This window comes from Lipotes vexillifer, unplaced genomic scaffold (genome assembly GCF_000442215.2).
Source record: "Lipotes vexillifer unplaced genomic scaffold, Lipotes_vexillifer_v1.1 scaffold689, whole genome shotgun sequence".
Lineage (NCBI taxonomy): Eukaryota > Metazoa > Chordata > Mammalia > Artiodactyla > Lipotidae > Lipotes > Lipotes vexillifer.
The window spans coordinates 1,275,637-1,290,626 of record NW_006772359.1 but is presented as its reverse complement, the minus strand read 5'-3'; the positions used below and the strand labels follow the sequence as shown (position 1 = coordinate 1,290,626).

Sequence of the window (14,990 nt, the reverse complement as noted above, 5' to 3'; positions counted from 1 at the left end):
TGCGGTACGCAGGCCTCTCACTGTTGTGGCCTTTCCCGTTGTGGAGCACAGGCTCCGGACACGCAGGCTCAGCGGCCATGGCTCCCGGGCCCAGCCGCTCTGCGGCATGTGGGATCTTCCCAGACCGGGGCACGAACCCGTGTCCCCTGCATCGGCAGGCGGACTCTCAACCACTGTGCCACCAGGGAAGCCCTCAGTTCTTTCTTTTTGATGTAAGCTTTCTCTAACAGAACTCAGTTTTGCTGTGTTTCTTTTTTCTGCTTTCTCATTTATTATGGTCCCCTCTTCAGCAACGGGAGAGCCTGTGCATTACAAATTCATTTAATCACGACAGATTTGTATTGAGTACTTCCTGTGTGCCTGGCACCATGCATAGAGCACTGAACAAAAAATCCCAGCCCTCATGGAGCCTCCATTCTAGGGAGGGAGACAGATAGTAAACAAAATACATAAGGAAAATATATGATTTGTCACATGGTGTTAAGTGCCAGGAAGAAAAATCAAGCAGAGGAAGGGAAGCGGGGTAGGGGAAGAGGTAGCCTGGGGGACATCTGTGCTGTGAATGAAGAGGTCAGACACAGGCTCACAGAGCGGGTGACCTCTGAGCCAAGACCCAAAGACAGTGAGGGGGCTGGCTCTGCAGATACTTGGGAGAAAGCTACCCCAGGGAATAGATAACTTAAAGGGCCCACTGCAGGAGAGGTGTGGCTTCACTGGAGTGAATAGGGAGAGACAGGTCAGAGAAGTGAAGGGAGGGGGAAGGGCCTCGTAGTTCTCGGGCATGCTCTTGGTGTTGACTGCCAAGGAGAAGTGCAGGCAAGGAGAAACGGTCCAGAGGAGTATATGTGATGATCACTTGCTATAAAATATTTTAACTTCCAATCCTTCTCAATAGCCTCTCTCTGGAATTTGGAGGAAGGGACCAAACCTTAGATGTGGAATCCTAAAGCCCAGGCTCCCATGTGGCTGTGAGATGGGCGATACATTTTTCTTACTAAAATAGCCATGACATCTGGCCCTTGGGGCCTGATGGAGGTACAACCATGATAAGCCTTGAGCTCCCTTGGGGGCAGCCATCAGGATCTTGTTGGAAGAATGCACCTTTCTCTCCCTGACATCAGCTCAGTGCTGCTGGGAAGCAGTCGCAGGAGGGCAGGCTTGGTACCACCATCCAGACTCCATGCATGGGCATATCAGGAGTTGAGATGGGGTTCCACAGGTGTTGCTGAGCTCCTACAGTATGCCGGGCATGCACAGGGGTTGGGATACAGCCAACGTCCTGGCTGCATGGACCTTAAAGTCTAGAGGGAGAGAGAGACGTGCATAAACAAACGCATGTGCACCCTTCTGTCAGCTACTGACCAAATGGCACAAGGAAATATGGAGTAGAGTTTGGGGTTAGAGGATGGCAATGAGGGGACCTGGGGAGGTCTCCCTGCTCTCTGATCCAGAGCGCAGAACCCTGAATGAAGGGAGGGACAGACCACACCAAGATCGAGGAGAAGTGTGCTATTGGCACAGAGGGAAAAGCAAGGGTAAGAGCTCTGAGGTGGGAAGGAGCTGGGTGGCTTGCAGTCGGGGCAGGAGGGAGGTACAGCTAGTGAGTCTCGGGAGGCCAGATGCTGAAGAGGGGAGCAGGGGCTGCACCAGGGTAAGGCACGTGGGCGTCTTTTCTGTGGTGGGGGATCTGTTGGACAGTTTGGGGAAGGGAATGGTGTTGTGATAGGATTCCCATCTTTAGGGCATGGTTTGGGCTTTGCTATGGAAGCAAGGGATACCAGTTCGGAGGAGAGAGAGGATGGTAGCTTGAAGAACGTGACGATGGTGACAGGGGCCATGGCCACATGTGGGTGTGTTGTGAAAGTAGGACCCATAGCATTTGCTGAGGGACCGGATATGAGGCTCAGGAAGGCGAGGAAGCAAAGGATGATTCTTAGGTTTGGGGGTGAGTTGGGGTGAAACCCTAGAACAGGAGTGGAGCAGGGTGTGTGTGTGTGTGTGTGTGGAGCCCGGTTTAAGTCTTAGATCCTTTCAGACAGCCTGGTAGAGAAGAACGGGGTTTGGTCACAGGACTCTGGATTCAGGGAAGTGATCCCACCTGGAGAAAATGCATTGGCTTCCTCAGTAATAAGGGTAGTTGTGTTCGTGGAATTCTGGGGCCTTCTTGAGCGACTTCTCCCAGTGTGTGATGATCACGGTATTGATGGAAGGAGCGAGAGCTAAAATTCACCGTGTGTTTCTAAGTGCCAGGTACTAGGCTGAATGCTTTGTGTGCATCATCTCATTTAATCCTCACGCTTCCTTAACATCCCACTTTTACAGATGGAGGAGACTGAGGCACAGGGAGGTGGTGAGTCACGATTCATTTTCAGAGAAGGACATCACTGCGGGGTGTTGCACGTTTCCTGCTCTCCAGTGCCAGCCTAGGTTGCCTCCACACCCCCGTCTGTGACTGAGGGACCCCGCCTTCCTCAGCCTTTGCATTGTGCACATTCAACAGCTGAGTGCTGTGAAAAGGTAACGGTGCACGTGAACTCTGGGGACATATGTTCAAGTCCTGCCTCTGTGATTTCCTGGAAGCTTTGTTTGGGGAGAATTAACGTATAGAGTTCGGAGAATGTCTTCCAGGCAAAGTTTCTTCATGCCTGCTCTCTTTGCTTTGCTCTCCGTTCCTTCTCCAGTCACCAGCCAGCTTCTGCCATCCTAACCCCCTCCAGACAACTTTCATTTCCTGGCTGTGCCAGCCTGATTACTTCTAATTGTCTTTGACTGCTTCCAGCTGGGTCTCCTAGCTGGCATTCTGTGGGAGCACATAGACAGTCTCTCAGCCATATGGAAGGAGGAGATGGTGAAAGAGACGGGAAGGAGGCAGCTGGTACAAGTCAACTGAGAAAGCTTTTCACGGCTTTCCAGCCCACTGTAATTGGTAATGTTTTTTAAAGGGTTAATGCATCCAAATTAGAGAATGGCCCATCTTTGACAAGACAAACAATTATATTTGTTGACTACCCATAGGCAACCAACAATATAACTGCAAATGCTTTTAGAAAGTTATTAGAAGTGTCTTCCACCAGGACAGAGGGGATCTTGCTGTCTGGAGCAATGAAGCTCCACTTATTTGAGAATCCGTGAATGATTGCTTTCTTTTTTTTTCTAAATTTATTTTTTGGCTGCATTGGGTCTTCATTGCTGTGCATGGGCTGTCTCTAGTTGTGGCGAGTGGGGGCTACCTTTCATTGTGGTGCGTGGACTTCTTATTGCAGTGGCTTCTCTTGTTGAGGAGCATGGGCTCTAGGTGCATGGGCTTCAGTAGTTGTGGTGCGTGGGCTCAGTAATTGCAGCGTGTGGACTTTAGGGCGAGCAGGCTTCAGTAGTTGTGGCTCACGGGCTCTAGAGCACAGGCTCAGTAGTTATGGCACATGGGCTTAGTTGCTCCGTGGCATGTGGGATCTTCCTGGACCAGGGAACGAACCTGTGACCTCTGCATTGGCAGGCAGATTCTTAACCACTGCACCACCAGGGAAGTCCCACGATTTCTTTCATTTATGCAAATATATATTGAATGATGACCGTGTCTCAGGGCACTGTGCTAGGTGCTCTAGGGCAAATAGAATCTCTTGTTCTCAAAGAGTCTAAAAGAGAAGAAAGACATCCACAGGAAGTAATACAGAACTTAAGAAGAATGAGTGATATAGAGTAAGAGCGAAGGAGGAGTGATCAGCCTATTGCAGCTCACTGTTGTTAAACTGCAGTGCCCACATGCTCTGGAACCCACACGCCACAACTACAGAGCCCACACGCCCTGGAGCCTGTGCACCACAACTAGAGAATGGAAAACCCGCACACCACAACTAGAGGGAAGCCCACGCATCACAACGAAGAGCCAGCGCTGCAATGAAAGATCCTGCATGCCTCGACAAAGATCCCGCGTGCCGCAAGGAAGATCCTGCGTGCCGCAACTAAAAGACCCTACGCAGCCAAAAGAAAAAAGGTGCAGAGGTGAGGAAGCCCCATCCCAGATAAAGACAGCTGAAATGTAGTGCTCAGGGACATCCCACTGGAAGAGAAGACATAGTTTGGAATAATTAGTAGAGAATCTTCAATGCTGGACTAAGACTTTCAACAAGATGTTTCCCACGTATCTAACATGAGGGCATTCCATTGTTTCGTGTACTAATTTGTCCTACATAAAGGAATTTCTGGGCTTATTTCTTATTAAACAAGGCAATTTCAGAGGACAGGACCTATAGTTCAAAAACCACTTACTAAGCCCAGGAAGGGTAAGATTTGGACTTCTCTTTGGCATCCATCCCAGCTGATGGAATTAGCAGTGAACTTGAATCAAACCCAGGCATCAGGCTTGAAAAAGAATTAATGGGCCTGGATTTTCTCTCTTCTTCACCCCTTTCCTGACCTCCACCCCGAGAGGATAATTACAAGGAAAGAAAATCTCTGTTTCATTGTAAATATCTTCCACAATTTTTGTGCCTGAATTGGCTAGCTTTTTTTTTTTTTAGGCCATAAAGGTAATTTGATGAACTGTCTCTGACATTTGCCTTACTCTATAATAAAGTAATTTCTAAATTTTCATACAGAGCTAATTATCCTAAAATTTAAAGAAATTCATACTCTATTAACGCATAGGCTACTAACTGGGGAAACTCTAAAACCTTTTCAGAAAGAAGATGCAGAATGGTTTTGATCCCAAAGTGAGCTCCATATTCCTCGTCCATCAGATCTTTGTTGAACATTCACTCAGTGCTGGTCATATAGCCCCCTTCTCCCGCCAGGTTACTGTCATAAATTTTTTTTTTTTTTTTTTTTTGCGGTACGCGGGCCTCTCACTGTTGTGGCCTCTCCTGTTGCGGACCACAGGCTCCGGACGCGCAGGCTCAGTGGCCATGGCTCACGGGCTTAGTTGCTCCGTGGCATGTGGGATCTTCCCGGACCAGAGCACAAAGCCGTGTCCCCTGCATTGGCAGGCGGACTCTCAACTACTGTGCCACCAGGGAAGCCCTGTCCTAAAATTTGATTATTGAATCGGAGACATTATAGCGATTGGATTGGCCTTGTGGAAATTATGGGGGTGGGGTGGTAGCAATGAAATCCCTTAAGCACAGCAAGAAAAACACTTGAAAGTGTATTTTTAATATTGAGAAGAGGGAACAATGAGGAGACTGATGGAAAACAACCCCAGTCATAACACGTGAGTAGTCGATCATAGCATATTTAAAATTAGATCTACTTAAAACAGGCGTTTCTCTGGGTCACTTTTCACGTGGGTCAGAAAACCCCCAAGACACTGGATTAACGACTGCTGTGCACCACCTCCTCTTCCCGCCCCGCCCCTATCTCAGAGCACTGACGTGGATCATGCCATAGTTGTTTACAGCGGAGTCAGTAGTGAAAGGAACTTGAAGACCGAATCCTGCCTTTGAACCCTGATGCTGTAATGTCAGGGGTTAAGTATGCTTGAAACGCTGGTGCCTTTTATCTGGCTGCTCAACAGGTAGCATTTTGTAAATGCCTCCCCCTTCTCCCCCCACCCTTCCTCCCCCCTCCCTGCCACGAGATTCCTCATTTTTGGTTTGAGAAGACGCTGGGTATCCTGGAGAAGATCAGAGTCGTCAGGCCAGCTGCACTTGTTTACGAGGGATAAGCAGAGTCAGGGCGCGCACAGAACAAAAGCCTCCAGGAGCAGGGAGCGCTGGTCCATCGCATCCTGCAATCACCGGCATCATTTCAATGGAAAGCAGAGAAGGTGTAAACGTACGAGCAGAGGCAGCAAATGCCCTGGTTCCTACGTTGCTGCTGCTACTAGTATTGTTGCGGCTGCTCCTCCTCCAACACAGCGTTCCCGTCTGGTGTGAGCCCGGGCAGACGCCCCGCCACCTCTCCATCCTTCCTTCCACCCATCCATCTATCCACCCATTCAGGGTCCAGAGGGTCCTACTATGTGCCACGCCCGGGGCTGCACACCGGGCACCTAACCCACAGTCCACCGGGTTCGAGAGAGCCTCCCTCCCTTCCTCCTGCCCGGGGTGGGTGCAGCTGGTAGTGGGGGATTTCTTCGCCGAAAGGTCCAGAAAGCCCGAGCCCCGAATCTACGCGAGAGGCGCAGCCGGAGGCGGCCCGACTTGGGCGGCCCGGGAGCGCGCGTCTCCGAGGCAGCGCGAGGTCCCCCTGTCCGGCGCTCAGGTGGCTTCGCCGCCCACTCCGCTGCTCCCCTCCCAGGGCCCTCCCCTCTCCGGCGAGGGTCGAGTTTGGCTGTTGCGCGCGGGGAAGGAGGGGCTACGAGGGATTTGAAAGTGTACAGGCTGCAGAGTGGAGCTCGCATCTGTTCCCGCCGCCCGCGACCGGATTAAATTTCTGCAAATTCAAACTGAATGGGGCTTTCTTCTGCAGCCTTCCAGAGGGCGCCTGCAGCCCGCCGCGCGCTGCTCTCGGGCGGGAGCGGCCGCCCGGCGCGCAGCTAGGAGCCAGCGAGCCGGACACGAGCCCGAGCGGGCCAGCCCGCGGCGGCTAGGGCGGAGGCTGCCGAGGCGCCCGGGCTCCGGGACCAGGCACCCCGGCTCCGGGACCGGGCACCGGACCGCCCCGCCCCCGCCCGCCCCTCCGCAGCCGGCTTGTTCCCCGCGCACCCGAGCGGGGCGACTGTCACTAGCCGCCCGGAGGGGACCCCGGGCAGGGTCTCGGGGTCCCGAAAGGGGCCCGGGCGACCCTCCGAGGAAGAACTTCTTGTGGGCGGGTCCCCGGTACCCTGTGGCCTGGGCGACCGCTATTGTCTGCGCGCGGCGCTCGGCGGCGGCCCGGGGCGCGGGAGCCGCGGGCCGGGCGGGGCCGGGCCCGGGGTGGCGGCGGGAGGAGCCGGGGGAGTCGCGTGGGCCGGACTAGGAGGAGGAGCCGCGCCCGTGGGAGCAGAGCCGGAGCGGCGCGGGCAGCGGGCAAGCGTGATGCCGGCGGCGGCGGGGGACGGGCTCCTGGGCGAGCCGGCGGCGCCCGGGGGCGGCGGCGGCGCAGAGGACGCCGCCAGGCCGGCGGCGGCCTGCGAGGGAAGTTTCCTGCCGGCCTGGGTGAGCGGCGTGCCCCGCGAGCGGCTCCGCGACTTCCAGCACCACAAGCGCGTGGGCAACTACCTCATAGGCAGCAGGAAGCTGGGCGAGGGCTCCTTCGCCAAGGTGCGCGAGGGGCTGCACGTGCTGACCGGAGAGAAGGTGAGCCGCCCGGGGCGCCGGCCCCTGGCCTTCGGGTTGGGGGATCGTGGCGGCAGGGGCGTCGGGGACCCTGCGGAGAGCCCTGCGCTGCGAGTCTGGCTGCGGAGCCCCGGACGGGCGCCTCCAGCTCCGTCGGCTTTTCCTCTCGGGTTGAAAGCGGGGTCGAGCCAGACGCGCGCGCAGACCCTCGCAGCCGGGATACCGGCCTTTCCCGAGGGGCGATATGGGGTCACTTTCCCCGGGGGGCGACTGGTTTCCCCGCGAAGCCGCCTGCAGTCTTTTTTGCTCCTCGAAGGGCGCCGCCTGGCGGACACCAGCGCGGGGGTGGGGTGGGCTGGGGTCTGGGGGACTCTGATCTCCGGGCCGGTAGGGGCGGCAGATCAGTGGAGAGGCTGGAGCCAGGAATGGAGTGCGTGGGCCCTTACGCTGAGGGTGGGAGAGCCGATTAGCCAGCCCTTGGGGGAACTTAGAGTCTGATCCGCACCCTGGGCTCTGGGTAGGAGGTGGGGGAAGGACGAGAGCCCAGGGACGTACCCGCTTGTGGGCTGCGGCAGCTAGGGGAAGTTTTGCGTGCTCACGGGAGGGTTTTCACGCGCCGCCCCTCCCTCCACCCACCCTTCCCACCCCTGCATCCCCATATCACCCCCTCCTTCCCTCCTCACTCCAGCCGCTGGGGTGGGAGCTGCAGTAAGGATCCTGCTCTGGCAGATACAGAACTACACACCGCTCTCCCCAGATTTCAGAGGTTGGGGGAGGCCTTCTTATCTTCCTAGAAGAGGGGAAAGCGAAGGAGGAACCCCAGACACCTGCAAGGGCACCCCTTCCAGCCTTGTGAGACGTTAGCAGTGTGTGAACCCTTGCCAGGCAAGCCTCAGCTCGACCTAAGTTGTAACTTAGATCTGTGAGAAGAAACCCATAATATGATGACTTACTTCTGAGGTGAGGCTCCAGCCGGGAGGCTGCCCCAGCCTGGGAGTTACCCTAAGCTTGGGGCTACTTCAGGCTGGGGTTGCCTCAAGCTCATGATCATCTGAGACTCAAGACTCCCCCCAGGCTGGGGCTTGCTCAGCACAGGTGGGGTAGTAGCGCCTTTTTGTGGCCCATTCACCAGGGAGGCATCAGCAGTGTGGGTGGGGGTGGGAAGCTCCAGGCTTCCTACCTGCCCTTCCACCCTCTGCCCTGGGATCCTCTGTCCGGCCTGGAAGTTCCTGGGAATGCACTGCTGTGTGGCCTCTGATTACTGGGCGAGCTGCCCTGCCCTCCAGTCCCAAGCCTCACCTGTCTTTCGTCTTCCTCCTCAGTTCCCCAGTGTGTCCTGGAGCCCCTTGCATCTGAGTGCAGGTCTCCATCACCCTTGTCATTTGTCCTTTTCCTACAGCCGCTCTGGGTGGGGTGCCCTTTGTTTTGGGTAAGTGAGGTTAGAGTGAGCGGTTCTAAAAGTGCCTCTTGCTTGAATTTCCATACAAAATGGGAGTGTTCAGGATGAACTCACTGAATTGAGTAACTCTTCAAAGAAGAAAAAGAAGAACAAAAACAAAACCAAAAAACTCCAAACCTCATTCTAGTCCAAAGGGAGCGCGGCACCGTTTACTCCTGGGTTCGCAGTGGGCTGGGAACTTACACATCCGGTCATGGCACGGGGATGCCCGAGGCCCCAGCTTGCTAACTACAGTGCGCTCACTTCTCCGTGCCCGGCACGCGGGGGTAGAACTTTATTTTGATTCGAAATGTATAGGATTCAGTCTAGTTGTGTGTGTTTCCTCTTGAAACTTAGCAAAAAGAGACGGGGCGTTATGCTGACAGCAGAATGGGCAACGTTAGGAGCACGCTCGCTTCCCCTGCCCTGCGGCTCAGCTGCTTCGGGCTGCCTTCCCCTTTCCCCGTCCGTGCTGTGGGTCGGTGGGTCCGGCTCCTCTCCGCTGCATTTTTGCTTCTTAACATCAGGCTGTTCATTTTGGCTGAACTTCCCGAGGATGCACTCAGAGCTCAGTCCCTAGCCGGATGCTTGGGTTCTGGAGCTCCGTGCTGGGCCCGAAGGCACACTGGAATGTGGGGAATCCCTGCCCGGATGGGGTCCAGTGAGGATTCCCCCTCACCCTTGGGTGCTCACGCCCCGTTTATCTCATCTTGTCTTTCTTAAATGATGCATCTCACTTCCTCTCCACAAGGGGAGGAACAATTAATTGGGCGTAAAATTATTGTGCTGGACTAACTGATTGGATCTAGTTAAGGAGTGTGGTTCTTAGAGTGGAGAAGGAGGTTGAGAGATTTTTCCGAGGTGCCCTACTTCAGCCCTGAGAATCCGTGCTCAGGGAATGCAGGCATCGTGAGATATCTGGATTTTAGTTCACTTGATGGCCAGCTTGAAAGAAACAATGGGTGTCATTCATAGCTTTTTATCTCCCAGATCCAACACCTTCATGCTTAACTAAAAGATTTGGTTTTGGGCAGATCGTAGAGATTAAAGTGTGTGTGTGTGTGTGTGTGTGTGTGTGTGTGTGTGTGTGTGTGTGTGTGTGTACATGATTCTGCCTGGGAAATATTGCTGAGTTCATGAGTCCCCAGCCCCACTCATGTGCTGGGTCATATCTTACTAAGGCCAAAACAAGGGTGAAGTCAACCTCACACTATTTGCAGCCTCCAGGTCTCTTTACAAGGTGACCTATTAAGAGGGTTTTCGCCCAGAGAGGGGTTCCTCCTGTGAGCCAAGCAAGGAGAGACCTCGAGGCGACAGGACCCAGAGGAAGGGAGACGAAGTGTCCCCAGAGTGGGTGATGTGAGTGTTCCAGAAGGGCCTCTCCCTTCAATAATTCCCCCTTTGCAGAGGTGCATACTTTCTGGAGAAAGCACTTCACTTTTCTCTATTCCTTTTTTTTGGAAAGGACACGGACCACCGCGGGAGGGGAATTAAGTCATGAAGGCTGCCCTAAGAAATAGATGTGTCCCCCCCACACCATCCCCTGAGTGGAAGGATCCAGGGCAGCCTGTCCTGAGGAATCAGTTCATGAAAAATCTGCAAAGGGGGATGGAGAAAGGGAAGAAGGGGAGGTGCCCCCACACCTGCAGTTGCAGTCTCAAAACTGTGCACGTTGTGTTGGGTGATTTATGCCAACATCCAGAATATTGCTGGCTTAGGGGGTGTGTGTGTGTGTGTTGTGTTTTGACTTGGCGCACGTTTCCCAAAAGCTTTGGGTGCCATCCTACATGGCTCGCTGAGAACTACTGTCCGAGTTTGTCTGACAAACGGAGCCGCTTTTTCCTGACTTTCATTCAGGCTTCAATCCTTTCTTATCAAGAGGCTCCTTTTCCCACCACTGCCTGCAGGACAGAATTTTTTTTTTTTTTTTTTTTTTTTTTTTTTGGCCAGCCTCTCTCCGAAGTTGTTTGAAAGTCATTTGAATCTAGTGCCCTTTTATCGCTTGAAAAGAAAGGATGGCTTTGGGCAAGACCTAATTTTGTCCTCCTGTAGCTTTGAGTTGCTGCCATCCTCTGTTAACGCGGCTTTGAAAATAAATCATTCACTCGATCATGTGAAACTCTTAACCCCCACGTTCTCAGTCTGTCTTTGACTAAGTTGATGATTAGACAAGGAAAAATGATCACAAAATCAGACTTTGAAAAAAAGGATTCTCAGTGGCTTTGAGACAAAGAGCAAAGTTGCTGTGCAGGAGTATTGTGATAACTTTGAAATATGCAGGAAGAGGTGTGCTTGCGGCCTCTGTATTGGTCCCCAATACCTATGAAATGTATAGTCTCTGGCACTTGATAGGTTATTCATTTTAAAAATGAAAGAATATAGTTGCAGAGGCTTAGAGAGAAGAGCATAGGGGTATCTCAAGTATAGAGCAGGTTCCACAGGCAGGCAAAGCTGCAAAAATGGGAGAATAGTTGAGGCCATAATTACTTTTTTGTGTGATTAAGTCTCTCGGAGAGACAAAGTTAGGTACAGAAAATGATTGGTTAAGATGTTTAACTACCTTGTTCTAACCCTTGGTTTAAAAAAAAAGCCTGTTTATCACTTTCAATTGGAGCTATTTTGGGGCTAAAAATAAGGGTTGCCTGCTTAGTAAGTTGCCAATAATTATGCTTCAAGCGTGACAGCACCAGATACCTGGAGTGAAGGAGTTACTAAAAATACAATTTACTATGTTTTTTGGAGCAGGAAATATGACTAATTTTAGAGGTGGCCTTTTGGCAGATCTGTTTTTAGCAAGTATTTCGGAAACAAACAGGTGCTAAATCCTGTATTTTTTTTTTTAAAGTGCTAGAAATTTAGGGGTAATAGCTCTGGGGCTCAAGAAATGCCTAGGGAACTGGAAATTCCTATTAGTCCCCAGCAGGGATTTCTTGGCAAGCGAAAGGCATTGGGCAAAAGCACCTGCTCAGTGTGTCGCTTGTGATAAGGCAGTGCCTATAATTTCCGAGATTGCATGCTGCAGTTCACAGGCACAATCTTTTTGAGCTTCCTGCCCTGCCTCATCTTTTTGAAGTCCTTGTGAATGATGGAAATTGGCACTTTGGGCTCACTTCTCAGTGTTCATTGATACGCAGGTCCCATGGACTTCAAAGGGCGCTTTGAGTCAGCACAACAGTGCTGAATAGTGCCCACGAAGAGGACACAGCCTGACATTTTCTCTGCGGGTGTGGAGTCACCGGCACAGGCTGGGCTCAACGACAGCGGTCCGCACGCTGGTGGCTGTTCCAGTGCCGCGTGGCAATCATCCATCCCAGGGGTTAACTTTTCCAGGAGGTGTGGGGAGTGGCAGCCGTGTCTGCCCAGAGAGAGGAGCAGACTGGGTGTCCTGCAGGAAGGTGGTTTGGACACCAAGTATCGTTTACCTCGGGATGTACGCCCCATCTCGATTATTCATGGTAATCCAGCGACCTGCTCTCTTGGTTAATTGAAACCCGTAGATAATCCCCAAGCCTTACTTTTAGCAAACTGGTGAAACCTCTTCCTCTGCTCAGCCTGGGCCGTGGCCACTTTCAAGTGCTGACCTGAATTGAATTTCATGCTCTCTGATGAAATGGTGCTGGCTGGTAGGACAACCAGCAGGAAGGGGGTGAACCACGGGACCTGAATGGTACCCGAGGAGGCAGATACTTCTGCAAAGGTAGACAGAGCTATTGCCTCTCCTGCCTCCTGAACACCAGCTCAGCGGTATAGCGCCTTGTGGCATATTCAGGGTCTTCCATGCATTTTCTCATTAGTTGCTAGAAGCAACCCTGGGCAGGTGAGAACCAACTCGCTGGTGTCCTTACCTTTGTTGACTACGTGGAGGTATGCCCTGAGTAGATTTTTCCTCTGACCTTCTCTTCTCTATTGCTAGGGCTGCCCTAACAAATGACCACGAACTGGGTGGCTTAAAACAACAGAAATGTATTCTCTTAGACTTCTGGAAGCCAGAGGTCCAAAATCAAGGTGTTGGCAGAACCTCTGAAAGCTCTAGGGGAGGATCTTTCCGCGTCTTTTGCAGCTTCTGGTGATTGCTGACCATCCCCGGCATCCCTTGGCTTGTGGATGCAACACCCCAATCTCTACCTCTGCCTTCATATGGCCTTCTTTCCCCTGCGTGTCTTCTCTGTCTCCAAATGTCCCTCTCCTTATAAGGAAGGACGGGAGTGTGGTCTTAGGGTGTATACTCGGGACAACACCTGTGAGGGGACGAGAGGCAAGGAGAGGGGCAAGGCAGCATTGGGCAGAGGCAGAAGTTGGGCCCCGATGCAGTCCCAGCTGAAGCCCCCCGTCCATGCCGTGCTGCACTCTGGAGCTGAGAGGTCCAAGCTGGGGCTCTGTATCTTTATATCTACTGAGGTGTCTAGGTTGGGGCGAGGGGACTGAGCCTTTGTAACTTTGGACCCTGGACCCGTCATTGGGTGAGGGCTGCCCTGGGAAGGGGCGTGGCTTTGGACACTTGCTGAGGGTAGTTCCTGGGGTGAGCTCGCAGCAGAGGTCAGCAGCTGGGGAGGAAGTTCTTACTCCAGAAAGGGAAGTGGGGCAGTGCAGCCAGGTGTCCACTGCTTACCGGGAGAGACAGGCCAGAGTCCAGGGTCTTGATCTGACACCAGGACGGATCCGTAAACAAAGTGGGCAGCTTCCCACCCTGCCTTGCCCACCTAGTTATGATGCTTCTCTACCTGAAATGAGGGAACAGCCAGAGTCTGCTTCCTAACAGGGAGCATCCTGGGAATATTCTGGCCTCACATTTCTTTTCACGTAGGATGCTCAGGGCTCACTGTTGGGTTTGTGGGTACTTTCATGTGTTTTCTCTTGAGGACTTTATGTCCACAGAGTCGGGCAAACTTGTCGACCAGCGTGTCTAATCAGAGACAGTGGGAGAAATCCTCCCTCCCCCATCACTCCTGAGTTGTGGGAAATTGGATTGTTGCCAAACAGAGTCATGATTCGGGACGTTCGGGTGACAGGAAGGATTGCTCGGGTGGGAGCCATCTCTTAACACCCCCACCTCTACCTCCAGCGAGCTGGCTCTTCCCTACAGCTATGCAGTTTCTAATTACTAGATTCTTTCTGGTTTTTAATCACGTGTGTGTGTGTTTTAAGATTCGTTTGGCTAAAGTCTGGAATAGGAAATACAGACACGTGGTCTTAAATGGAAAGGTTTCAAGAGGGGATGCAGTGAAAGGTAATTCTGCCTTTACCTGTGTGCCTCAGTGATGGGTTCCTCTCCCCAGAGGCAACCCCACTTCTAGTTTCCTGTGTATCCTTCCAAACATACTCTATCTGCATACAAGTGTACATACATTTGATACTCCATATGCATGCATTTGTAAAGGTATAGATATAGGGAAATATATTTTTACACTATACATGCTTTTCAGTATCTTGCTTTTTTCACTTAACAATATATCTTGAACATCCTTCCCCCAAATTACTACAGAATTGCCTTATTCTTTTTAGTTACTGCATAGTATTCATCGTATGGAGGTACCATGTTTACTTAGTCATTCCTTGATGAGTATGTCAATGGACATTACTTAAGGAATTAGGCACAATTAAAGAATGGACATTTAGGTTGTATACAATTTTTTTCTTATTCCCCAATAGTGCAGCAGTAAATATCTGTGCCTTTGTGTCATCTTGTAAATGTTTCAGGTATATCTGAGGGATAAATTCCTAGTCTTAGGCAAAAGGGTATGACTCTTTTGTTTTGTTTTTTTGGCCACACTGTGCAGCTTGTGGGATCTTAGTTCCCCAACCAGGGATCGAACCTGGGCCCCTGCAGTGAAAGCTCTGAGTCGTAACCACTGGACTACGGGGGAATTCCCAAGGGTATGTCTTTTAACTGTTGATGAATATTGCCAAATTGCCTGCCAAAGAGGTTGTCCTAGTTTATACTTCCATCAACCTGGTATGTGAGTTTCTTTCCACATCTTTATCAATATAAGGTACTCTCAAACTTTCTGATCTTTGCCTATCTAGTAGATTAAACATGGTATCTTTTTTATGTGTAGTTTATCATATTTGTAAGTGAATTGAACATATTTCATATGTCCAAAAACAATTTGGATTTCATTTCTGTTAATTGTTCATGTCCATTCTCCATCTTCCCTTGGGTTTTTGGTCCTCTTCTTATTGATTTATAGGCACTTTTTATATTTTAAGGCAATTAGTCCTCTTTCAGTGATATATTTTGAAGCCTCCTCCACCTTGCTTGCTCCCTGCTTATTCTTTTTTTTTTTTTTTTTTTTTTAATCTACTTTTTCAAGTCAGTTTCCAAGTCCTATCAGTGCTTCCACCTAAGCTCTTGTTTCTCT

General features: G+C 51.6%; 3 protein-coding genes across 3 annotated transcripts in view; 2 read left to right on the top strand and 1 right to left on the bottom strand.

The window, feature by feature from the left end:
• Positions 1-1,838, bottom strand: part of SCAF4 (SR-related CTD associated factor 4) — a 189,662-nt gene extending 187,824 nt beyond the window's left edge. Inside the window, 1 exon segment of the mRNA XM_007447430.1 lies at positions 1,779-1,838. Coding sequence (XP_007447492.1) covers positions 1,779-1,838 — 60 coding nt within the window.
• Positions 1,839-5,168: 3,330 nt separating this feature from the next.
• On the top strand, positions 5,169-6,894 carry LOC103076137 (uncharacterized). Its single transcript, XM_007447429.1, has 3 exons — positions 5,169-5,206; positions 6,081-6,261; positions 6,406-6,894. The coding sequence occupies exons 1-3, from the start codon at positions 5,169-5,171 to the stop codon at positions 6,892-6,894; spliced, it is 708 nt and encodes a 235-aa protein (XP_007447491.1).
• A 59-nt stretch (positions 6,895-6,953) lies between these two features.
• HUNK (hormonally up-regulated Neu-associated kinase) overlaps positions 6,954-14,990 on the top strand; it is a 111,344-nt gene continuing 103,307 nt past the window's right edge. Inside the window, 1 exon segment of the mRNA XM_007447419.1 lies at positions 6,954-7,214. Coding sequence (XP_007447481.1) covers positions 6,954-7,214 — 261 coding nt within the window.